Here is a 27,284-nt window from a genome sequence, read left to right as displayed (position 1 = left end):
ATGACATGTAGATACAGAGAACAGTGTAGTGGTTACCAGAGGGGATAGGATTAGTAGGGGGACAGTAAAGGGGAGCAACTGTATTGTGATGGATGGAAACTAAATTTTTGATGGTGAGCACACTGTAGGGAATACAGAAGTAGAAGTATAAAGTTGTACACATGAAACACATGAACCTTATATAATGTTATAAAGCAATGTTACCTTAATAAAAATAAATGTAAAAAATAATGACCCAAATAACAAATGTATTTGTAAAAAGTATTATGTGATCAGAATCTTCTAAAAAATTAGTTTACATGTACTTTTGTTTATTAGTTAAGGACTAATATTTGCATGAATGAATCTATTGTGGGAATAATGTAGAAGCAGAGTCATGAAACGAATTGAAAAAAAATTTTTTTAGCCATTCTAATATGTATGGTATCTCATTGTGTTATCTCGTTTCTCTAAAGGCTAATGATGTTGAACATATTTTCATATGTTTATTTGCCAGCCATATATCCTCTTTAGTGTAATGTCCAGGTCTTTCCATTTTTTCACTTGTGGTTTTTGGTTTTTCATTATTAAGTCATAGTTTATAGTTTACGCATCATACTTTTATAGCTTGCAGCCTTTTTCTTCAATAGCCAACCTGTGCTTTATGACACAGGAGTTTTTCTCACAATTCTACAGTGCCTTGTGGGATTTAGGAATGTTAAACAATTGAATTGATATATTGTGATTTAGTCCTCTGTAATGCTCTCCCTAGATATAACTTGCTCTTTTGACAATGAGAAGGGATTATTTCCAGTGAATGGAGAAAGGGTAGAATTAGATAAAGTTGGAGAATTAGGCCAGGGCCTGATCATATAGAACTATATATAGGCCGTGGATTTTATTTCATGTGTAAAAGGAAGTAGAGTGTTCTGAGCAGAAGAATTTTTAAAGATACCCCCTCCCTCCCACACATTGTAGAATGGGTTGGAAAATGGATTGTAGGGAGCCCAGGAGAAGTAGGGAAACCATTAGTAGAATGAATCGTCATCCAGGTGAGAGGTGATGGTAGCTTAAACAAGGGCTGAAAGTAGTGGAGATGGGAAGTAGATCTGTTTTGGAGGGCGAACTGATAAGAGTTTGCTGATGGTTTGGATGACCGAATATAAAAGAAAGTAAAAGGATTAAGGAATGACTCACAGATTTTAGGCTTGAACAATTAATGAATATTGGTTTCAGTTAGTAAGATTGGGGAGGATTACCCAGGAAACATGTTGATACAGGAGACACAGGAGTAGAATCTAGAATTATGTTTGACTTTGATAAGTAGATGCCTTGGTAAGTATATGCCTATTAGAAAGCCAAATGGAATGTCAAATAGTTTAAATATAGAAGTTTGGAGCTCAAGAGAGGTTTTTGGTTAAAAACACACTTTGGGGAATTATCACAATATAGGTGGAAGGCTGAAGTCATCTATGAGAGACAATTGATAGAAAAGAGATCCAGGGGTTACAAAGAGTATTCAATAAAAGACCAAGAAACTAGTGGCTTGAAAGAAAGTAGAAAAGCCAGGCAAGTGAGATTCTGGAAGCCAAGAAAGAAAAATGTTTCAAAAAGGAGAGATTTCATATGCTTGTCCAATTTCTTTCATTCATCCAGAAAACGTTCTTGAGTACTTTTCACTTAATGAGGCTCTATGGATAGGTTCAGCAGTGATCAGGACAGATAAAGTAGTCCACAGTAGAGTTTACACGTGTATTTTAAGGATTTCAGTGTGAAGCTATATAGGGATTGGATTCTGAGGGCCCATCTATATTCAGTTATGATATTTAAATTCAGAAAGTTGCCTTGAACACTTTAACACTCATAATTCCACAATATTCCCAGTTTTTTTTTCTTTTTTACTAGAATAGAAAGTTTGGTATGCAAATTCATGTGATCCAGAATAGCAGCATTGAGTATTATAGACACACAGGGCACTTAAAGGCTAAATGAAATGCAGAGCCAGCTGTAGTGTAGAAGTTACTTATGCAACATGTATGTGCAAATTACTTTAATTCTCTGGACCTCAGTTTCTCCATCTGTAAAATGAGGATGAGGTACTAGTTTATTTCTAAAGCCTCCTCTAATTCTAAAATTTAATGACTCCATAATCCAGGATCAAGTAATCAGAGAAGTTACAAATGACTGAGCTAATGTAACAAACACATCAACCCTCAGTATCCTTAATATCCTTATCAGTGAAACCTTCAGTAGTCAAATCAGCCTCTAATTCAGTGTCTGTTGATAGAAGTGCAGGATTTTGACAGTTGGAAGCTACACTAATGAAAGTCTGAGGGAGTCTCTTTGGAATATACCCAAAGACAATTTTGTATATGCACACTTTCCTAAAAGAGACTTTGACAGCTTTGGTTTAATGGTTTGGTAGAATTGCACTGTGTGTATTTTTACCTCTCTGATAGGGGCCTTTAAATTAAATTCAAATTCATGGAAGATATTTTTAAAAAGAGCTATCGCCCTTCGGTGGAGAAATAATAACCATAATCATAATAAAATACAACTACATTTGTTGATCCTCATCTTCATTTCAAGTACTCTACAAGCCTTTTACATATTTTAATCTCATTCTCACAAACAGTTCTGTAAGAAAAATATTTTTACTTTATAGATGAAGAAACAGGCTTAGAGAGATTGTCACACAGCTAAAATAATGATTAACTGGGATGCACAGTTGGGTTTGCTTTTGACTTTATAATAACAGTAAAAAGAAAACAAATTTAAAAACTTCAAGGGCAGTTTACTGCAAAAGCTTAATAAGTAAATTTTTGGTCCTCTAACTTAAGCAATAATCTCAAAAAAACAGAGGTAAATGTTAAGGGGAGCAATCAGGCTGCTAAGGAGAGCCACATATGTGAAGCTACTATAAAAAGATGTTTTTCTGCCTGGTAGGCAAACCCAGTAGGCCCCAGTCATAGAAGAGTTAGCTCACTGAGGTAAATAATCACCTTTCCTCATAGGTACCCTGAACTTTAGAATATCTGGAGCACTTTCTCATACATTCCTATTTAGTCCTCATAGAAACTTTTCAGGGGAATCACTGTTCTCATTTTACTAATGGCTATCCTGAGACAAAATGGTGATGATATAATAATAACATCACACATTTATTGAGCATTTGCTGTATGCCAGGAACTTTATGTGTATTAAGTGTGTTCTGAGCACTAAGCGTGTCACATGTGTGAACTCAGTTCTCACAGCAACTTTGTCATGTAAGTGCTGTTATTTTCATTTTACAGAATAGGGGACTGAAGCCACCATACATTTAGTAAATATAAAAGCTGAGGTTTGAATCCAGACAGTTTGACTTCATAGTTCATCCTCTTTATCAGTATACTTGTAATCATTTCACAAGTCAGCATTTCAAGTCATCAGATTGTGCGCCTAAAACTTACATGGTGCTGTATGTCAATTATACCTCAATAAAATTGGGGAAAGTTTTAAATATTAAAAAAAATAAATTTTGGTATTTAAAAAATCACTATACTTACTATATTACTTTTTGATATAAAGAGAAATGACCAGCCTGAGACCAGCAGGCTAGCTTAATCTTCACCAGTTTTGTGTAAAAGCTGGAAGTACAGTTGTGGAATGTGGGCCTTGGGCTTCTATAGATGAATCAAAGCTAGGCGGGAAAGCTCATATCACCTTAATAGACGGAAATATCAGGGTGACTCAGACAAGGCAATAAAGTCTTTTTATTTGTCACCAAGGCCTAGTTTATAGGATGTGAATGAGGCAGCTTAGCAGCAAAACATGAAAAAAAAAAAAAAAAGACAAGAGATTTGTGTTATTGTATATTCAGGACTGATCAATAATATTAATCCATTTTGCAGGCATATAGTATATACTGTCATAAATACATCACAGCTGCCCTAAAGGTGATAAACCCAATTTGCATTCATTAAAAACATAGTATACGAAGGGGAGTAGGGAGAGTAGATCCCCTGTATTCTGTACTCATCAAGCCACACGGGATTCTGAGCATCATATTTGCAAATGATCTTTACAAGCAGTAACATGTCCAGAGGGGAAGGCAGGTGACCAGTGTGACAAGGGGACTAGAAATCATATACTGCATAAGTGGGTCTAGGGGTATTAAACTCCAAAGGCTGAAAACTCTTGGTAAAAAGACAGAGGAAGCAGGCTTGTTCAAGTTGGGCAGTGTCCACAGATTGACTTAAGATCATATGTTTTTATTACGGGGAGTCATATTTAAGCTTCAGGAGCCATAATGACTGCTGTCAACTCTTACAAATCCACATGGTATAGCATCTCTGCTTCACCTCATCCCCAGCCCTCATCACCACCACTGTCATATAGATGAGCAGCTGCTGCTTTTCTAGAACAAAGGCCATCTTACTGGTCACATTCACAGCTCCAGAGGCACAGAGGAACCCTCAAATACTCATTTAGTGAATAGACATCAAGAGATAATTTGAAGCAAGAAATAATTATGGAATAGTGAATCAGTGTCTACTTTATACTTCCAATTTCAAAAATACTTATTTGTTTAAACAGTAGATCCAAGCTATCTATTAATTAAATATCTATATATTCTTTTTTTTTCTCCCAGAGAAGACTCTTCAGACTCAAACAACTCTTTTTTGCCTAAATGAACGAGTCCTTAAAAGTTCCCAGTGACAATTCAAATAGGGCAGACCACAGATTTGCAGGTTCTTTTCTCCAACTGGAAAGCTTAAATTTGCATGAATATGAAAACTGTTTTTATCACAAATTGAAACTTGATTCCTAGTTCAAAGATCCCTACATATAAGAGACAGGAAGGAGATAGAGACTGTGGTCTGAATTTTTATGTTCTTACCCCTACCTGTTGAGTGATAGAGTAGTATTTTCCCTGGATTCATTTCCTGTGGCTTTCAGCTAATTTTAATTTGTGAACCATTTCATCTTTGTTTCCAGGCCTAAGAAGTTAATGGCGGTGGTAACATTTTCTTTTGTCTTTTATCCATCTTTTATTCAGTGACCTGTAAGGATAACTCCCATTCATTCCATACCAATCTTGTAAATTGCTCACTTATTTTCACTCAACTGATGTCATTTTTTAGAAGTGTCCTTTGTGGAACTCCATGTGTGGCCTCTGGAATTGTATTTTTATAGTGGTATGTACAGTGGAGGAGGGAGGGGTATATTAGTAGAAGAGAAATTCTAGGATTTTTACTTATATCTGTTTAAATTCTATGTTTACAAATGAAATTTTGAGAGTACCTGTTCCCAGTTTCAATTCTGCTACACTACCTGAGGCCTTCATTTCAGATGATAGCAACTTATGAAACCGAGAAGAGTCAGTACTTAGACTGTGCAGCTGACAGGGAGTTAGAACCTGTAATCCAGTTGAGACAGATCCCCTTTGTTTTAGATACCCTTTAGCCAGCCAAGTTCCAGATTGCCTTAGTTGTCAGTATAATTTTGGTCTAGTGAGCAGCTGTACTCTCCATTTCCTAAATCTGGCCTTCATCACAGTCTGAAAAGCAGGTTTTGATAAAAATCAGTTTCCAAATGTAATTTGCGCAACCTGAACCCTTGGAATGGGTAAAATGCCCTTCTTGGGGTCAGAGAAGTATTTTTGTAACAGCAGGGCTGAGTGGAGGTTTGAGAGTCAGAGGCATTTTGATAACAGGGTTTGGCCTGTATTTAACCAAATTAAAGTAGAACTGGTTGCTAATATGAAAGTATGAAAGTATTTAGTGCTCACTCACAGCATGGTAAGAATACATCCAGTTAATTCTTTGTTTCGCTGATTTCATCGTGAGTCCTGTTGTTTCTTTGGTTTAAAAAAAAAAAAAAAAGCCAGCAGCAGCACTGAGGCTCCATTTTGATACATACCATCCTTCTCTTCCTGTATCCTGGCCCCATAGGTGGTAGGTTGGTATACTGGAAAGTCTCTTTGGAACAAAAAGTAGTAAGGTTGAGACACAGCTCCATCAATGACTAGCTGTGTGACCTTGGATGAATCACTTTACTTTTCTGACCTTAAGCAAGTACCTGTATCTTTTTCTTAACAAATATAAAATACATAAGAAAAATTAAAATGTTTAACTTTTTAAACTTTTCACGCAAATTTTTATTTTGAAAGTATGTCTGGATTACGGTTCTTTCTTTTTAAAAGCTTTTGTTCTTATGTTTATCTTTTTTAAATGCATATGAATTTCTACTATCTAAAAAAAAAAAGATCTTCTTAAATCTCCTGCTTCCTGTGTAATGTTTCCCTGTCACTCTTTAATGGAGTAATAAAATACTATTTAGTTTATTTCTTTACTACTCACCTATTTTTAATTCAGCCTCATTTTCATTCTAATCAGTTCACTGAAACTCTTCTCGTCAGTGACCTTTGAGCCTTTTCTTATTCCTTATACTTTTTGACCTGCGTTGTGTTTGACAGTGCTCTCTGTGTGAAACCCTTTTTGTCCCTTATCATCTCATAATCATGGATTTATATTTTACCTGTTTCTTCTTTGATCACGTCATCTCACTTCCCTTCCCTAACTTCTTACCTTCCCCTCTCTGTGTCTCAGTTTTATCCTGAGTCTGCTTCTCCACACATCCCCTTCCTCCTTGGAGTTCTAATCTGTTGCCATCTGTTGTGTTGATGACTCCCAAATCCTTCATTCTAGCCATAATCATTGTCCTCTAAATAACTGCCTTTGGAGTACTTCTGCTTGACTTGCTCATCATCCTCTCTTAAACTAATACCATTGACTTTTTTCATTCCTCACTCAGCTTTTGCTTTACTCTTTTCTATTAGTGATACCACATTTCTCATAATCACCTTGGTTTAGAACCTCAAGTGTTTTTGTTTTTGTTTTTGTTTTTTTTAACACTTTCCTCTTAACTGTCCCATCCTCCCCTCATCCTCCTGTAGAATCTAGTCAGTCAACAAGCGGTCTCTAGGGCCCTTAAGCTTTCTTTTCACTTCATTCAACCATTCGTTCATTACCATTCCTGTTACCTAGATGCCCGTGCCATCCATCTTGTGGCAACCTGCACATCACTGTGAGATTAATATTCCTAAAATACTGCTTTGATTCAGACATATCTCTATTTAAAAATCTCAGTAGCCTTTTAGCAGTATGATAAAAATCCATTATAGTCTATTCCAAACCAGTTTTCTAGACTTCTCTCTCGCCGTTCCTCTATTAATACTCTCTCACTTAACTATATCCTGTGCAGTTCCTTCAACCACACTTTACGTTTATTTTACTTCATTTTGCTGTTGCTGATGTCATTTCCCTTTCCTGAAGTGCCCTCCTGTCTTTTGTTTTCAACCTTTTTATTGTGAAATAAAACACTTAGAGAAAAGTACATAGAACACAAATTTATAGCGTAATGAATTAATATAAAACAAGCACCCAAATCAAGAAATAGAAAATTGCCAGGATCCAAAAGCTCCTCTCCACCCAGTCTCTCCTCTCCTCACTCTAGTCTCTTTCCCCTCCATTGCCTGTTTATTGTTGCTACTACTGTTGTTCTAATTTATTTAATATAAATGGAATCCTACGGTGTATATTCTTTTTTTTTTTTTCTGATTTCTTTTACCACATTCTTTGTACGAATCATCTGTGTTGTTGCAGTAATTCAGGAATCTTTACATACTTTAATCCTTACATTGTATGAATACACTATCTATAGTAAGTTGATGAATATATGGGTTATTTTTAATTTGGGGATTTTATAAAGCATGCTGTTGGTGGTGGGGGGAGGTGGGCATAGCTCAGTGGTAGAGCACATTCTTAGCATGTATGAGGTCCTGGGCTCAATCCTCAGTACCTCCATTAAAAAAAAAAAGATTATAAAGCATATTACTGTGAACATCCCTGAACTTGTCTCCTTATACACATGTGCATGCTTTTCTGTTGGGTATGGACCTGGGGATGGGTCACAAGATAGGTATATCTTCAACTTTAATAATGACACACTGTTTTCTGTAGTAGACGTACCAGTGAACACTTCTGCCAGTGGTATATGAAAGTTAGTTTTTCCAAACTGCCACCATAGCTTGAAGTCTTTTTTAATTTTTAGCCATTCTAATGGACATGTAATCGTGTGTCATTGTGGTTTTAATGTGTATGTCCTTGATTAATAATAGGTTTGAACATCTTCTCATAAGTTTATTGATTAAGTGGCTAGCCTCCTTTCTGAAATGACTGTTCAGGTCTCTTGCCCAGTTTTATGCTGGGTTGCTTTTTTCTTATTGATGTATAGAAATTGTGTACGTTTGGTTATGACTTCTTTGTATATTGCCTGTGTCTTCTTTCACACTGTTGCTTGCCTTATCACTCTCTCGAATTTCTTCCTCTTAATGCAGTCCAGTTTTGTTACTTTCCTTTATGTTAGTGTTTTTTATGTGTGGCCTATTTTTAAAATCTCTTCCTATCCCAAGATCATGAAGATATGCTTTTTTATTATCATCTGAGTAGTATATTATTTTGCCTTTGATATTTGGGTCTGTTGTCTCCTTGGAATTAAATATTTTATGGTGTGAGGTAGGATCAAGTTTCTTTCTTATTTTTTTTTTCATATAGCTATCTAGTTGTTCCAACATTGTTCATTGAAAAGAACTGTATTTTCCTCACTGCTCTGCAGTGCCACTCTTATCATAAATTAAATATCTGTATATGCATGGTTATGTTGTAGGATTCTCCATTTAGTTCCTTTGGTTTATTTGTCTATCTTTAAGCCAATAGATCATTTAATTACTCTACCTTTAAGATGAATATTGATATATAGTAGATCAAGTCTGGTTTTTCTTAAGTATTTGTGCTATTTTTGTTCTTTTACATTTCCATATACATTTTAGAATTAACTTGTCAAGTTATACACATAAACATATACACATAGTTGAGATTTTGAATGGAATTTTGCTAAATCTGTGGGTCTTTACGGTAATAACTTTCTTCCAATCTATGAATGCATAGTATATCTCTCCATTTACTAAAATCTTCAGTTTATCTTAGAAATATTTTATATTAAATAAGCATATTAAATTTTTTTGGTAGAGATCTTATATTCTTTGTTAGATTGCATCCTACCTATTTTGTATTTTTTGATGCTATTGTAAATGGCATCTTTTCAGAATTGTTCTGTTTATAACTGGTATGAAATATGGTTAGTTCTTGTGTATTTCTTACTTTACTGTGCTGAGTAGAACCTCTAGTACAATGTTGAATGAAGATGTTGATAGTGGGCCATCCTTGTCTTCCAGTCTCAGAAGAAAAGCTTTTTAAGTATAGGTTTCTTTAGATAACATTTATCATTTTGAACAAGTTTTTTCCTATTCTGGTTTGCTAAGAATTGAACAATAATTTGAACTCTATCAAAGCCTTTTCTTTTTTTTTTTTTTATTAAAGCAGTATTTGTTGCTTTTGTTTAAGATGGATTTCTTTTTAAACAAAATACTTTCTGCAATGTTTCACAAGTTGCAAATTTTTGTCAGTGTCTAGTCTTACAGAAAACCTATCTTTCGTAACATCAGCATAAACTAATGTTTAGTAACAACAGCATAATTATATATTAGGAATTGTATTAAGCAGTATAGTATATAGTGTGAAAGGTGTCGGATCCTAGTGCAAGGTTGTTTGCTTAGAATCCTGGCTCTGCTGCCTACTAGATAGCTAGAACTAGTAGAGGACCTTGTACATATTTCTTATTCTGTGTGTGTGCCTCAGTCTTTTTTATCTACAAAATGGGGATTATAGTAGTGTCTGCTACGTAGTGTTGTGAGGAATGAGTGAATTATTATGTGACACATATGAACAGAACTTGTTACATAATAAGCACCGGTACATGTTAGCTATTGTCCCTGTATACCTTTACCATTTATTCCCTAGCAACTGCATCAGGTGAATACTGTTGTTATCTCTGTTTTACAGTTGACAGGCTTAGAGAACTGAGTCATATGTCCGCAGTTACAAAGTTAGACATGGTAGAGCTGGAATTCATACCCAGTGTGTCTTAATCTCTAAGCCAGTATATTCCAAACTTTTTACACTTTGTTTCATAGTGTGTTGCAACCCAGTACTCCACTGCACACATGAACACACAGATATACAAATGCACACACTTCAATTGAAAGAAAGGTTTCACAATATTTTACCCTTAGTACATGTGATGCGCTGTTGTGTGCTTTGATATTTCCTTTCGTTTCTTCCAAAAATGCTAGTCATGATGCTAAGGGTTATGACTTATAGTTTGGAAAACACTGCACTAAGCCGTACCATTTATTCATTTATTGTTCATTTACTCATTCATTCAACAAAATGAGCTTCTTTGTAGCAGTCATGGTGCCAGATGTTACTGTTAATGTCTTTGACTGAGACTTGTTTAACCCACAGTATAATCTTGGTTAGGTGTAACTGAGGGGTCCTGCTACTTTGACAAACAAGAACCTCAGTATTGTAAAATTCTGGTCAGATTGATAACCAGATTCGTTTATAAATATCTTGGTTCTCACTTGCTTTTTGTTTCTGCTAAATGATGTGGAAGTGGAAACCAATTTGTTTAAGCAGGCGCATATCAGTGGTGTTCTGAAGAGATGTTGCTAGGGCTCTATACTTGGTTTAGATTGTTACTCATTTTCTAAGCCAACCATGTCAGCTGCTTTATTCATCATTTTCATTATTTCCTTTGAATTTGACATTTCTGCCTCTGAAGATTAATCTGAGTCCGTAAAGACTCTAACCGAGCTCTGCGTCTGCCCTTCTGTCTTGCAACAGGCATGTTAACATTGAAGAAATGAAATTTAATATGATAGTTCCTGTTACCTGCACTAGAATAATTTTAAGTTTTGGAAGGCTGTAGCAAAGACAAACATGTTACCTTTTTTTCTAATAATGTTTATGTGTGGTTACATTTATTTATCATGAGTAATCAGCAAATTCCTTTTAGAACATTTTGCAGGAACAAAATGTAGATTCTTTTACATATAGAGAGGTAGGACATATTGGTATTATATCCATGAATATTTCTGTGTAACTCATCTTGATAGTCTTGTTGAAGCCTAGTAAACTATCTTGGCTATTTTAGAAAGGAATGAAATTGTTTCAGGGAAAACGCGAGTTAGAGAGAGGTTTCTAGCGCCAAAATTAAGACATGGCTTTATACGCCAATTCTTTCTTCTGCCTATACCCTCCTTGACTTTCACTTGTCTTACTGGTAGTCATACTTCAGAACTCATAAACTCTGGGAAGTCTGTTACTACTGTACCCTGCTACCAGACTGAATGCTCCTCCTTTGTGCTAGTGGAATTAAAACAATTTTTTTTTAGGTTAAAAAAAAGACAATTAAGCAGCAATATTGTCTAGTACTTTAGGGTTTGCAAAGCTATTCTAATCCAGACCATGAGGAAGCGAGAGCTCCATGTCATTTATAGGTAATCTGTTAACTCATTGATTCTCTCAACAGTTCTTTGAAGAAGATAGTATGACACATTTTATAGGCTAGAAACTGTGGTACCTCTGGAGAAGTTGAGAAACTTTCCAAACACACAGCCAGCAAGTCACAGAGCCTAGATACAAGCCCAAGGATTCTGACTCTGGAGCCCAAGTTCTTAATTGCCATGTTCTGCTGCCTCTGCTTGAAAGATTTCATAGAGCGGACAGTCTTTTATTTCCTTTCCATCTCTGAGTTGGGGCTTGCCTTGCCGTGGGCCCCGAGCTCAACTCTGCCTCCCCACCCAGGCCTGTTCCCTTGACTACCAGGTAGATGTTTACCTACCCCAATTTTCTCAAAGTTTCAAGTTTAAGAGTTTAAAGTTCTTGAAAACTCTTAGTTTTCTCCCTCCTCTCTTCTCTTACTCTTTAGGAGGGGAGCAAGAGAGGAAGATTCCAATAGTTTTTACTTTAGTGTCTGATTTTTTTCCCTTTTATTAATCAATTTTCAGAATAGCGAATTGGTATTCTTGCAGCCTCCAGTGGTAACTAATGAGGTTTTTCTTTTTAATATTATTATAAACATTGATTTTTATGTTTGTTTTAATCCATTGCCATCATTATCTTTTTGGTGATGGCCTGCTCCATCTTAGGCCAGTGGGAGGTTTTTATGTTAGACTTTCTGTATCCTTTTGACATTAACCCCATTATTAATCTTGGGTAGTACAACATTCATCTTGTATATATTGGAATCAACCATTTCTCTTAGGAGTCCTGGCTCCTGTTCATAGGAAATGCTATTTTTAGAGTTCACAATCTGAACCCTTCTACTTTCTAGTATTCCCGATCAAGACAAATAGTCAGTTTCTCTGATAATAAGAGTTTTCTGTTTCCTACACTATTTTTACCCATTGCTATTTTTTTTATCCATTGCTATTTTTGTAGATAGCAAAGTTCCTTGTTCAAAGTTTCAAATAACTATCATTTTTTAAACCTTCAACTTTTCATTGACTTTTCTGTCTCTTACCTTACTGCCTTATGAGTGCTACAGTTACTAAGGAGCCATAGTCTCCTTTGTTTTTATTGCTGTTGTTACTTTATATATCTTTTAATCGTAGTATTTGTAGCAAGTGTACAACATAGTGATTTAATATTTTTATAGATTATACTCTATTTTAAATTATTATAAAATATCGGCTATATTCCCATAGCCTTCACTTTGATGTACCTATTTGCCTGATTTTCTTCCCATTATATTTTCAGGTAGACTAATACAGATGAAGAAATTGAATAAATAGATTAAGAATGCTGAATTAGGAACGCTTGTGAACATCTCCTTCGTGTTAGGCTCACTAAAATAATTCAGACGTGATGAATCTGAAGTTTCAGTGAAGCATGTGACACAATCATGATATGCTTGTGTGTAAGATAGATAAATGCTGGCCAGACTCGGGTGTCTGGCCTAATTAACAGGCAAAACTAGTTTAACAGCTATTTCCAGGATGCTAATTTGTATAAGTCAGACTGGAGAAGGGGCTCCAGCAGCTTGCCTGAATACGATATTGTTGTTGAATATTGTTTTAAGGATGGAAATGAAAATGATCTAATACTGACCATACATGGAAAAAAGGAGGAGGAGGGAGAAATAACTTGCATACTGCGTGGCAGACCCTGATCCCCAAAGATTTCAGTAGGCCAAAATGATGTATAGAATTTATTATATAAGATAGCATTGATCAAGGACAAATGTAAAGTCCCACCTTTGAGTTCAAGAAGTCCTACCCTTCCCGAGAACGGAATTAGAAAGATATGGGTTAATGATATATGTGATAAATACTTCAAGATTTAGATGTATGTGAACCAGATATGAATTAAGTGTAGGGGGATTGGTAATACAGTGGTCTTAGAATCAGAAGGTCTTAAAATTCTAACTCCAGTTCTACTCCTAACTGTGTAGCCATGATTAAATTTTCTGACCTCCTTAAGCCTCAGTTTTCCCATTATAAACTGTGTGGCATCTTTATAGCATATACTGTGTGTTTACTGGTGTTGATAGTTGCAGAAACACAAGGAAAGCTAGTTGAGTCTTAAATTAAGAAAAACAAACCATTCACTTCTGATACTTTTGTTTTATGAGAAATTCTGATAGTATATGGTTAAGAAAAACAAATGGGAGAGGAAAAAAATTCCACAGATAGGAACTCTGTTTATCTTTAAATCTCTAAATGGTTGGTATACGAACTAGGCTAGGTTATACATTTATTTTTTGCCGTGAGCACATAACTCAGGGCAATGAGGAAAGCTTCAGGTTAACAGACTTTGTCTCAGTGTAAAGAAAAACTTTTGAACCATTGAAACTATCTAAAATGGAATGAATGGAATGAAGTGCCTTACTGAGTCACTGGAGATGTGCAGGTAGAGTGTGGGACAACCCTTCATCTTGGAATATTTTACAGGGAATTCATGCCTCGGGTAAAGGTCTGTTCAAGCCAGTTTAAGGCCTTTTCTAACTCTAAGATTCCCAGTTCTGTAATATGGGGATAATGAAACTTCTCACAGTTATTGTGATGAATAAATAAGACAGTACATGTGAAAACTTCTTGAATGTTGCATGGTACATGATTGGTACTCACTGAATTTTCTTTGCTGTATCTATAAGATAAAAATAATCCCTGCCCTGGCCTTGGTACATGTGAGATAATGAGGGTAAACATGCTTTAAATACCCTTCAAGTCCTTTACAAGAATGAAAGGTGCAGAAGTCTATATCTGACATCTGGCCAGGCGTTTGGCTTCAGTGTTTGTTCATTTACAAAGGGAGACCTTGGTTTTTGTCTTTTTTTTTTTTTAAGCTTTTCTGTGAGGGGTTTTTGTTTTGTTTTGTTTTCAGGTGGGGGAGGGCCTGACTTACTTGCATCGAATGGATAGATTTGCCTTGCTGTAGCCACAGAATGTGTTGGTTAAGTGCAAAGACTTTGGGGATTCCAGGCCTAGCTTGCTTTCTTACTAGCTGAGTGACTGTGATATCACCTCATGAGCTTCAGTTTCCTTAACGTAAAGTAAGGGTACCTTATTTAGGTTTGTTGCGATGATTCAGCCCAATAACATGTGTTAAGTAATTGGCACAGAGTCTGCATGCAAGTGCTCAGTTAACAGTAGCTTCCTTCATTATGATCTTTTTCCACATGCTGTGAGAGAATTTGCCAAATGCTTCTTTGAAGGGCTATAGGGTTGATTGGGAGATGGCCTTTCTCTTGTACCTTTGAGAAACTTCCTTTTGAGTTGATTCCTGTCTGTGACATAGACCAGCGTCATTTATAGAAGCAGAATATGGCAGTAAGAATAGCTATGGCCAGACAGAGAAGCAGTCACAGGACTCAAGGGGAGTCTAGTCTCTCTGTGCCCATCAGTGGAGAAATTCTCCCTTCCAGTCTTGGATCTCAGTGTGGCCTTTTTTAAACTCTCATGAGAAGAACAAAAAGCATTACAAGACATGAACAGATTCTCAGCATGTCTATATTTGATTGTTCTCCAATGACGTTATTGATCTCCAGTCCTGATACTGGCAGATTGGGGTCAGCCACTCCTTAAATGGACAAAGTACTTAACTTTCTTTTAAATCTCCGAATTTTCTCATTTACAAAATGTTAATAGTTGTACCCACCTTTGGGATTATGAGAATTACATGACACAACACAAAGAAGGCACAGTGCCTAGTTGTAGTAGGTGCTCAGTGAAATCATATCTGTGAAGAAAGGAAGGTGAGATTCTTGTAGATATTGGTTAATTTTAACTATTTCTAAGTCTGTTCTAGTAGAGTTCTGGTTTATATTTTAATGTATACATATAATAGCATATTGGCAATTTTAATTAAAAATTAGAAAACTTAGATTCTTCTGTAGCCAATTATGATTTCCTGGCAGCGTTCCATGCTCTATTTCCAAGCCCTTTGAGCAGCTCAGGCCCAGCACTCTAGGAAATTACATCTCACGCATAGTGAGTGCTGTCCTCATGCCATTCATTTTGCCTGTTTGGCCCTTCCTGGTTTAGTTTTTCAGCTTGCTATTGTAACTTTCCTCTAATGTTTACCTTGAGCTTCTTTTCCTTTTTAAAAAGAAAAGGAATGCTTATTACTCTAGGGCCATTTTTATAGGGTTATCTTAGCCAAGTTTCTTTTAGTTACAAATAACAGAAACTCATTTAAGTTAGTTTAAGAAAGATAAAAGAAAGGATTGTATCATAAGAACATGGGAATGTCAGTTTGTCATAGTCTGTCAGTTTGCCCAAAGTTAGGAAGTGAATCCAGGTTTTAGAAAGACTTGGAAAGGTCTATGAGTAGGAGCTGTAGTCCTCAAAAACTAGACAATTCCCTTTTCATATTTTTCTGTTTCCCTATCTGTGTGGTCTCATACATCTGCTTCTCTCTGCACACTCGCTATTTGCCTTGTGATTTTGAGCAAGAGTCTTAGTATGTCTGGTTTTTTTTGTATGACAAATGTGTGTTAGTTTCCTAGCTGCTGTCAAAAATTACCACTAACCAGTGACTTACAACAACAAAAATTTTTTCTCTCACAGTTCTTGAAACCAGAAGTCCAAAATCAGTTGGCTGAAATGAGCAGAGCCACACTTCCTTCAGAGGTTCTGAGGGAGAATCCATTTCCTGCCTCTTTCAGCTCGTAGTGGCTGCTAGTTAGTCCTTGGCTTGTGACCAGCTTCTGCCTCTCTCCACGTCACTTTCTCATGTATGCGCCCACATGTGTGTGTGTTCTCTTTTGTCTATATCACATCTCCCTCTGCCTCTCTCTTATAAAAACATGTGATTGTAAGTAGGGCCCAGCTTTATAATCTAGAATAATCTCCCCTTAATTTGATCATATCTGCAAAGATCCTTTTTCCTTACAAGATAACATTTACAGGTTCCAAGTACTGGGACTTGGTATCTTTGAGTGGCCATTATCCAGTATTACAAATGAGGATCATAAAGATATCTCTCAAAGATGACATATAATAAAGGCTCTATAAATGCTAGCTCTTTCCTTCTCTATGTTCCTCATACACACACACACACACACACACACACACACACACACACACACACACCATCATGCCCCGCTTTAACATTGCCTTTGGATGCTTGTCTTTTCAGGTATGTCATTATCACTTTAAATACCTGTTTGGATAATAATGATAATGAAAATAACAGCTATCATTTATTTACTGTCTCTAGCAGCCTAAGCACTGTGCAGAGTACTTTATCCACGATGTATAGATGCCATTATAATCCCCATTTTACAGATAAGAAACGAGGCTCAAAGAATTGACTTAATTTGCTCAAGTTCACCCAACTGCTAAGTGTCAGAACTGGGGTTCAAATAAGGATCCCTAATTCTGAGGGCTGTATTTTTTTTTTCACTGAGACATTTATTTTTTAATTTATTTTTATTGAGTTATAGTCAGTTTACAATATTGTGTCAATTTCTGGTGTACAGCATGTATTCTTAATCATTATAGCTTGCCTGTTGCTCAAGATTGAGCTTCAGATCTCTGGTATCCTGCCTTGGCCTCTGATCAGAATCTTTCCTGGAGGTTTCTTGCACCCGCTAGCAAGGTCTGAGATCACAGTTAACAAGGGTGCTTTTTTGGTCATATGTCTGTTCTGTGGCAATTGCTTGGTCCTGAGTAAGTGGAATTTGAGGGAAGAGAAAGTAGAGAGCTATATTCCAGCCTGAATTTCCACTTTGACTAACTTGTTTGTTGCTAGGCACTGAGTTCCTTGACTGTGGGGATCATGATGATTTATTTTTGAATACCCAATACCTAGTGTGGGACCTGGACACAGAGTAGATACTCTGTTGGAATATCCTTCAACAGGGACTTTTATTCACTGTTGTGTCTGTGCCTTACAACAGTGCCTGGAATAGAATAGTTGCTCAATCTGTATCTGTTGGATGGATGGATGGCTTAGCTGGGCATGGAAACTTCTTTCCCTTGTTAACTATCGTTTATTGGATATATACAATATGCTAGGCACTTACATACATGAAAGTAATTCTTACCACCTTCCTGCAGGGTAGGAGGGATGGACTGTTGCTGAGGAAGATAAGGGAGAGGGAGAAGTTAAAGATACCTTCCACATTTCCAATATGGATACTGGTTCAAGTGATGATGAAACCCAGAGGGAAGAACATGAGGTTTTTTTTTTTTGAAAGGCTGTGTTTGTGGTATCTGCAGGTAGATACAGGAGTCTGTTCTTACATCAAAGGCTTTAAAGATGCCCCCTGTTTGCCAGTTAGCCTGGAAAGGGTGATTTCTGCATCTGTCCAGTGTTGCTTATTTTAAAACTGCAGGCTCAAAGCCATTATTTCCACTGTGTTGTAACTTGAATATGTTCAGTTTCTGTTCCAGATGATCGGGCTGAACAACGAACCTGTCTCATTTGTGGGGACCGTGCCACAGGCTTGCACTATGGAATCATCTCCTGTGAGGGCTGCAAAGGGTTTTTCAAGAGGAGCATTTGCAACAAGCGGGTATATCGGTGCAGTCGTGACAAGAATTGTGTCATGTCTCGGAAGCAGAGGAACAGGTGCCAGTACTGCCGCCTGCTCAAATGCCTCCAGATGGGGATGAACCGGAAGGGTGAGTGGTGCCCATCACTTTACCTTTAGTGTCAGCTATTAAGCCTTGGAGTTACTCATTTCCCAAGCCTGCACTCTATGCCAGGCCTTGTGCTGTGTCCTCATAACCCAAAAATGAATCTGCCTACGGGAATCTCCTGGATTAGCTGGAGAAAAAGACTGGTGAGATGTTAAGGATCCTGTGAGAATGAATGCACAGGCTCCACGTGGCAAGACCTCAGTGAATAATCCAGCCATGACTAGTGTTAATATACTCCACTAGTTCTTTTTTTAGGGCAAGATGACAGGACATAGGAATTTTAGATGAGAAGGCAGTACATTCCCTGAATGTGTTATCATTTTGTTTGCTAGAATCATGGCCTATTCAGAGGCTAGATATGCCCAGAAATCAGCATCCAGTTTGGTGAAGAATTTGGGATTTATTGGGAAGTTTTCTGAGAGCCATTAGCTTAAAATGACATGAATAAACAGATATTCTGAGAGGATTAACCCCCAGAGGCAGCTTTGAAGAATGGATGGGGTGGAAGAAGCAGAAAAGCCACCTACAGTTTTAGAAAGGTCTAGAAGAAGGTGTGAAGGATCTAAAGGAGGGACGAGAAAATAATGGCACAGATGGGGAGATACAGGAGAAGCTCACCTGAGAGCAGTGGTGACATACCAGATGCTGGGCAGCACCAGAAGTTGAAATCGAAGATTTGAATTAATAGTGAGTGAATTAATAAAAGCAGAGTGGGGCAAAATGTTGGCCTTAGTAGGTGCTGAGTTTGAGGTACCTGAGAAGGACACACATAGATGTCACCAAGGAAGTTGGATATATATGATTGGAACCAAGGTGAAAGTCTTGCCTGCAAGTAGTTTTGTGGAGCTGTTGGCATAGAGGTGGTAAAGTGTTGTTAGTGGGTAGAAGTCACTCAAACAGAGAACTTGGGTGCAGAAGAGGGCCAATGTCAGAAGTCCAGGAACCCTCATGGAGGGTAGAGAGTGCAGTGTAGTTCAGTGAAAGAACAGAGGCTCAGGAGGCAGAAATTGGTGACAGACTAGCTCTGTGACCTTTGGGCAGTTTGCTTTATGCCTCTGATGCTCAGTAGTCCTACCTTTAAAATGATATGATAATCCTTTCAGAGTTCTATGGAGGATTAAATATGGCCATGTATATAAACTACCCAGCAAGGTATTGGGAGCTCATAGTAGCAGTATGCAGGGGTGGGGGTTGGTCAGATTTAATGAATTGTTCAGAAAGGTTTTGTAGCAGACATGCAGATATACTTAAGTTTTTTTTTTTAATTGTGTGTGAGATAATGAGAATTTTTTGAAAACTTACCCATGATGAAGGAAAAGTAAAAGAGATATAGAAGCAAATTTAGGTAAATATAGGTCATTTATAATTTACTTATAATACTAATATTTATTGAGCACTAAATGTACTAGAAAATCTTACGTACTTGTTATACATTATCTCATTAAATACACATAACAACCCTGTTATTAACTATTACCCTCAGTTTACAGATGCAGCTTAGGGAGGTAAAATGATTTGCCTGTTAGTTTAGTGGTGGTTATATTGACAGTTAATAGTTTTTAAATTGTAATTTGTTATTAATCAAGCATGGCTTGTACCTCGCCACATGGACAACCTCCTGCTTCATGTGTTTACCATATGGGATAACTATTTGCATGTTGGAATGTCCTCTATTTACTGAACGATAAACACCTATAATAGGGCATTTAAACTGTTACCAGCTTCGTTGCCTGTCCGTGTTTCTAACATCATGTTCTGTCCAGAACTTACTGTGCCTCAAGCATGTCTTACACTCCCCTGCCTGCACTAGATTCCTCCCTCTAGCTAGAAATCTTCTTCCTTCCCCACTATCATTTTATTCCTACAAAAAACCCTTCCCAGCCACCATTACCAAAAACGTCATGTCTTGAAGAGAGTCTTTTGTCATCTACTCACCTTCATCTGATTTGATTTTGGTCTCCAAATCCCTTTGTTGCCCTTACTGTGAGTATTTTACCAAAGCATGTTTATGGGTTGCCTTCTTGATTACTCTCTCTCTGATGAATCATCCTGCTTATTCAGTGTGAAATTCTGATGCTTCCAGCCAAACTTACCTATTTCAGGGAAGCTTACCCCCATAACCCGTGTCTAACCCTAGCTAGGAGATGGCACGTGGGATGTGAGGGGTGTAGAGCTACCTTTCTAGGCCCATTTGCACGCAGAGCAGGCAGGCTCAGTTGCATGGTGAAGGCTGTGTCTCAGAGGGAGAAACCCTGCCACCTCCTGGTCGGTGATGAGAAAGCAGAATTAAAATTGCAGTTGCCTTTGGAATGTTTTGGGGTGATGGAACTATGATGTTTGACACAATTTTATGCATCTGTCAAAACCTAAAGAACTAAACACCACAAAAGAAGTGAATTTTAATGTATATAATTTTTAAAACAATCAGTATATGGCGGGAAAAGATAGACTATAGACTGACAAATGAATCTAACTGATACTACAAATAAATCACATAGCCACACTAAAGAGACTAGGAGAGAAAGGAGTTGACCTTGGAAAACAGTGTTTTGACTGTATACTGTAAGACTGAAGACAAAAAGAACTGTGTACAAAAAAGCTCTAGTTTATAAATTTGTTTCTCTCAAGGTTATGGGTTAGGAATTCTGTCACTACTTTGATTATATACTAGGGTTGAACAAATAAGTGAATATACTGTAGACAATGAGAACTGAATTTCTCGCATCAGGGAAAGAAGTTATAAATCAGGAAAAGAGAAGGCTAGAATGAAACTTGGTGCTAGATTGGAGTCAGAGGTTTTAATACGGACTTAGGTTTAGGTATATAGATAGATAGACAGACAGACAGATAGACAGACAAATATGTGAGTAGATACATGAGCTGGTATACATATGTATATTTTCTAGCTATCAATAAAAGGAATCAATACTCCTTGAAGAACTGGTTGATTTTACGGCTGATGAAGGGAAAATGTAAGATGAGTGAGCCTGGAGCATCCTGTGGTGCCAGAAAGTTAGAATGTGCTGTGTGTGTGTGTGTGTGTGTGTGTGTGTGTGTGTGTGTGTGTGTGTGTGTGTGTGTATTCCAAAGAATAAAACATTCATGAGTTCATACTGATAGAATGAACTGAATGGAGGAGTGGTGATTCTTTACAGAATTGTAATTAGTTAAGAGTAGAAGAAATGAGGGAAATAGAAAATCGCCATTAAAACACCTTAGCAGTAATTGCTGCAGGCAAGATGCACTGATGAATGCTAAAATAAGAGCATGGGTTTAAACAGAAACAGAACATTTGCCCTGTCTCAGAATATTTAGTAATTACAAAGGGAAAATAGTACATTTCAGTAGAGAATATTGACAGATAACACTTTATTCAAGTGATCAAGGGTGACATCAGTGTGCTTACATTGACATCGTGTACCCCCTGATAGGACACACTAAGAAGGGTACACGTATACAGATACACACACACACGGATGGATAGATTCATTCCCAGTCTAATCATGAGAAACATACAAGCCCAGATTGAGAGACATTCTTCAAAATAACTGGCATTCTACAAAATACTCCGCAAAAGTGTCAAGGTCACAAAAGATAAGGAAAGACTAAGAAACTGTCGCAGATTGGAGGAGACTATGGAGACAGGACAACTGCATGCCATGTGGGATTCTGGATTGGATTCTGTAACAGAAGACGGACATTAGTGGAACTGGGAAAAGCTGAATAAAGTCTGTACTTTGGTAAATAGTATTGTACCAGAGTTAATTTCTTAGTTTTGATGAATAGTCTGTGGCTGTGTAAGCTTAGTTAACAGAAGGGGAGGCTGGGTTTAGAGTATATGGGAATTCCCTGTGCTATTTTTCCAGTTCTTCTCCAAGTCTCAACTTACCTCAAAATTTTAAAAATTAACTGTTAAAAAATGCAGCCACTATGTGTGAGCCTGTCCTCTGTTGTCCCCCATCTCTGCACGTAGATATCTTTAGATATCTTTTCAGAGCTAGAAGTTGGCTGGTAAGGAAATTAATTATCAAGGCCATGAGAGAGATGTAAATAGGATGATGAGTAGAGGCTTGTCCATGTCTGTCCATCCCCACTGCTACCCCAGTATCCGAAACGTGTACTCCTCAGCCATCTTGCAGTCTTCAGATAAAGTTGGGCTCCTCAGAATGATTTCCAAGGCCCCTCTGGCATTCCTTCCCTTCTCCAGACTCTGCTGCTCCCCCTACACAATCTGCATTCCATCCCAATTCTCCAAAAACTCGATGATGTTTCTTGTTTGGGGGCTTTGCACATGTGGTTTCTTTTTCCTGGAATGTTCTGCCCCCTTTTCTTCACCTGACTGTATATACTTTTCTTTTTAAGCTCAACTTTTATTTGTAATATTCTCTAAGAAGTCTTCTCTGACACCCCTCCCCCACCAGATGGCCCTCCACAGCCCTTTTTTGCCCTCTGCCATAATGCTCATCCCCTTGTGCTGTGTTTGTATACTTGTCTTTTCCCCCCATTGTTAGACAATGATCCCCTCAAGGGCCATTACCAAGTCCTACTTTTCTCTTGTGTCCCTTAGCAGATAACCCAATTAGGGTAGGATGCTTCCTGGTTTGATAGATTGACTGTGGTGGGGGACCAGGACAGGAAGTGGGATGGGGAAATATTGTTAAAATCATCAGAGACAAGAGGAAGCTACACTGAGCCCCATGGGGGAATTCATGTCGTTAAGTAATCATGTGAAAATATTTAAAATTCCCTTAACTTTGTTGTCTCATAACTTGCTAGATAACTAGTTCAAAAGTGAAAAGGTTAAGGAAAGCCTCTTGGAGGCAGTTGATGTTTGTAGAAAGGCATTGTGAGGTGAGACAGTGATCCTGTGGCATTGCTATATCACTTTACTAGGAAAAAAAATGGAACACTGAGAAATCTCAAGGAGAGAAAACATTTGAGCAGAATCTTGAGGGAATCAAAGTCTAAGCTCCTTATAAACTAAAAGAGCTTTGTAAAAATGACTCCTCCTCTCCCTCTCTCTCGTGTGTGCGCGTGCGCTCATTTGCGTGTGTGTTTTCTTAACTATTTGGGAGTAAGTTACAGACTTCATTCCCCTTTGCTTCTAAATAACTGCAGCATTATTATCAAAATCAGGAAATTTATACTATTATCTAATTGCAGGCCTTATCCAAATTTCACCAGTTACCCCAGTGACCTTGATAGTAAAGCAGCTTATATTTTCTAATCTAGGAGCCAATCCAGAATCACACATTATATTTAATTTTTATGTCTCTTTAATTTCCTTTAATCTGAAATGATTCCTTTTTTTTTTCTTTAATAACATTGTCAATTTTGAAGAAAACGAATTATTTATTTCGTAGACTATCCCTTAACTTGGGTTTCTCAGTTTCCTGACAATTAGAATCCGGTTATGCAGTTTTGGCAAGAATGCCACAAAAGCAGTGTTGCGTCCTTTCAGTGCATCCTGTAAGAGTCCATGGTGTGAGTTTATCCCATTACCAGTCATGTTAACTTGAGTCGCTGAGTTCAGGTGGTGTCACTTGGGTGAGGTGGTGGTGTAAAGTTTTCCACTGTAAAGTTTCTTTCTGAGTAGAGGCAACAACACGTGCAGAGGCAAAACTGTGTTGTAGAACAGCACGGCACGTTTAAGAGCTAACAGATAGTTCTCTGTAGGGACAGTGTAACATTGTGGCAAAAATCAGATGGGGAGCCCCACAGGAACCAAACCAGATCACAGAGGATCTTGAATGCCAGGCTAGGGAGCTTGGATTTAATTAGCCCGTAGACCAAAGGGAACCACCAGTGGATTTTGAGCAGGGCTTTAATGTGGTTAGCTTTGTGTCTTTCTGGGTTTGGTTGGCTGCTCAGGCCTAAGCAAGTGAGGAATGGTAGGTACATGAGTTCTAGGGTAGAAAAGGTATTTGTGCTTCTTATGAGCGGATGGAAGGACCATAGCTGGTGCCGCCCTCTTAGGCTTAGACAAGGGGTGCAGCAGAACCATTCCTGTGACCCTGCACCCAGAAACCTTTGTTTTGTTTGTTTTAATAAGTTCACTACCAGAAAAACTCTCAGCTCTGCTGGAAAACTTGCTCTTAGCTGAGTGTAGCATCAAGGAACAAGCACAACTTTAGAATCAGAAGACCTTAACTGAAATCCTATCTCTGTCAAGTCTTCCCTGAGTAACCTTGAACAAGTCCTGTTTCCTCTCTGAGCTTCCGTTTCCTCATCTCTAACCTGCATAGGATTATAATAATGTATACTTTCTAAGGTTGTCATGGGGATTAAATGCAGTCACGTATATGTGAGTAAAATACAAGTGTTAAAATAAGATCCAAGTTTTTGTTTTAACAGAGGCACTGTGACACATGGTGGTGTTGCCCACACTTCAGGCAGTTTCATGCTATCTTGAGAGATTTTACCACCTCTGATTAAACCAGTACCATTGTTTTGTCCTTCTTTAAATTATCTTTTTGGAAAAAAAAAATCAAAGTTTATTTTAAAAGGGGATTTTTTTTTTATCACCTCAGTGATTGGGAAATCGGTATTTTTTTTTAATGCATGTTAAGATAAATGTATAATTAAGAATTTATCTATGTACCACCTAAAATTATGTTTCCCTGCTGGGATGCACACACACTTCGGGAAATTATAGTAGTGAAGAGGAGGCTGGTCTTAATCTGATAGTCTGAGTTCCAACACTGAGATTACACTTGGTCTTAGCCAAAAGGCTGAGAAGTGATAGACCCTGATTTTAATGTTTAATTTCTGTCACCCTAAGCAAAACACTTCATTTCTCTGAGCCTTAGATTCATCTGCCCAGGGGGAATGATAATACTAATACTTCCTTCATGGGTTTATTTTACCCAGGACAGCACATAACATATGTATGAGTTTCCTTACTCCAGGTGGGGTTGAGGGACAACATGAGCTTTTAAATACCAGAAGGAGAAATTGGTAAGATGTAAATCTTTAATACTGGTGGTCCTTTAAACAGAAAGGAAAGCATGTTAAGTTACATCCTCAACTCTACGACACTGAGAGTGAACTATCGACTGAAAAATATTCCGTGTTGTATCTGCCAGTGATAGATCTTTGTTCTGTACCTGTGGTTGGTACCTGAAGCCAAGACATGGAAGATATCTGTATTGACCCCGGAACAGCAGAAGAAGAATTTTAAGGATGTTTAGAACTTGAAATTAGGTTGAAAGAGAGCTCCTAAACAACAACCAGCGTGTACCTAGATAATGAATATATTTAGCTGTTTATGTTTCTTGCTCCAGATTTCACAGCAGCCTTGTAAAGCAGACTATGTTACCTCCTCCTTTATACGCCAGGCCCTGTGCTTGCTGCTTTAGCCCTGTTACACATAATCCTCACAGCACCCCACCCTGTAAGACAGGTTCCAGTAGCCTCTTTATTCTTCAGTAAACTGAAGTTCACAGAGATAAGAAACTTGTCTCTAATTACACAAACCTGGCAGAAACAAGATTTAGGCTCAAGCTTGTCTAATTCTGAAGTGTATAATCTTCCAAGACCAAGAATGATGTCTGCTTTAAGGAAAATGAACTTCCTGTCAGCCTTTCAGGTTCCCCAGGAGCCAAGTGTTAGACTTGGACCGCTCACGTTCTGAGGGCAACCAGCCCTGCCCTGAGGACTTTCTAGATTGTTTATGTTAAATTTTTTTAGGCTATTATGGCAGAGCTTGCTCTCACATGATTCCATTAGCTTATCTTCTGTTGTTACTAGTACCCGCTACAAGTCACCCTCCACGGTGGCCATCACAAAGATTTTTCAGAAATGCCAACCTGACCACATGCTCCCTAACATTCAAGGCTGTCTGTGATCTGGCCCCTGTTGGCTTCTCCAGCCTCATTTCTTGCTACTGTTCACACACAACCCACACATAACACGCTTCAGCCTAATTGAAGCACTTGGAAATTCCCAGAAAGACCACTCCATGCTTACTTTCAACTTGAGACTTTTTCTGTATACTGTCCACTCAGCCTGGAGCAGCACCCTTTTCCTCCCTGCGTAAATCCTATTTATCCTTTAAGACTCAGTTCAGAAGTTGTATTTTCCAGAAAGCTTCACCAGACACCAGAGCCTTCTATTCATTACAAATCCGAGTTCCTTCTCTGTGCCCCCATATTAAGTGCTCTGTAAGCATGATGGTAATAGTGTTAGCAGTGGTTATTCTTAATGAGGCTGTTACTGTTTAAAGGATTTTTTTTATAATTAGGAAATACTAAATAACTTCTTTTTTTGTTGTTGACTCATCTGAATGGGAAATTAACTGCAAGGGAACTCTACTGACTGCTTTGTAGGGAAGAACCAATGAGATAAAAATTCTGATTAATTAAAAAACAAAAGCAAAAAAAATCTATTTTCCTCATTCTACAAATCAGACTCAAACTTCAACTGGAAATAAAAAATACTTTATTAAAAAGTGAAGTATTCTTTCTATCCCCCCTTCCCCCACTTGAATTTATCAAAGCCTTCACATGCATCATCCTGGTGGGATATTTGTAACTGTAGGACTGTTAATAAAGTTGTCATCTTTGTTGAGCATGCTGAATGTATACATGTGTGTAGTGTGTACCCAGTGCCTTCAGGACCCAGAAGCATCTGTTCCCTATGAGATAGCCTGGGATGATGGAAAGACCCATGTTTTAATCTTGGTTTCACCAATTACTGCCTTGTGCTTTTGGCCAAATAAGTTTTCTTTTTGTACCTAGACTTCTGTGGGCACTCTTCTTACTGTCTTATGTTTCCTTCTAGCAATCAGAGAAGATGGCATGCCTGGAGGCCGGAATAAGAGCATTGGGCCTGTCCAGGTGAGTTCCAAGCCTTACTCTTTGTGATCTGTCCTGAAAGCCGAGGCCTCCATGTGCTCCTACAGCTGCTCCCCTTGACCTTCTCATCTGCTACTGGGGGGAAGCCATCTTTACTTTCCTTCCTGTAAAACTGCTTTTACAGCTTGGATATGAAAGTGCTTTGAAAATCTTAAATATGTAAGATAATGGTTAAAGCTCTTGTGATGCCTCAACCCTTAGTAAGGATTTCAGAGGAAGTGAAACCAATTTTGGTTAAAAGGGCTTTACAAAAATCCAGGTGAGACATATAGATAGTGGTTTCAGGTAGGGCAGTGATAGTGCAGATTGGGGTAGGGGGATAGAGTCAAGAAATATTCAGTAGGTAAAATCGATAG

The 27,284-nt window shown here is 37.8% G+C and overlaps 1 protein-coding gene across 3 annotated transcripts in view; it reads left to right on the top strand.

The window, feature by feature from the left end:
* The window catches only part of NR6A1 (nuclear receptor subfamily 6 group A member 1), a 204,307-nt gene that overhangs the window by 150,571 nt on the left and 26,452 nt on the right, over positions 1-27,284 (top strand). For all 3 annotated transcript variants that reach the window (XM_032478401.1, XM_032478400.1, XM_014561816.2), the window contains 2 exons: positions 17,813-18,055; positions 26,855-26,910. In XM_032478401.1, coding sequence (XP_032334292.1) covers positions 17,813-18,055; positions 26,855-26,910 — 299 coding nt within the window. The remainder of the gene's footprint in view (positions 1-17,812; positions 18,056-26,854; positions 26,911-27,284) is intronic.

Source organism: Camelus ferus, chromosome 4 (genome assembly GCF_009834535.1).
Source record: "Camelus ferus isolate YT-003-E chromosome 4, BCGSAC_Cfer_1.0, whole genome shotgun sequence".
Lineage (NCBI taxonomy): Eukaryota > Metazoa > Chordata > Mammalia > Artiodactyla > Camelidae > Camelus > Camelus ferus.
The sequence above is the reverse complement of the archived record's forward strand: the minus strand, read 5'-3'. Positions and strand labels throughout refer to the sequence as shown.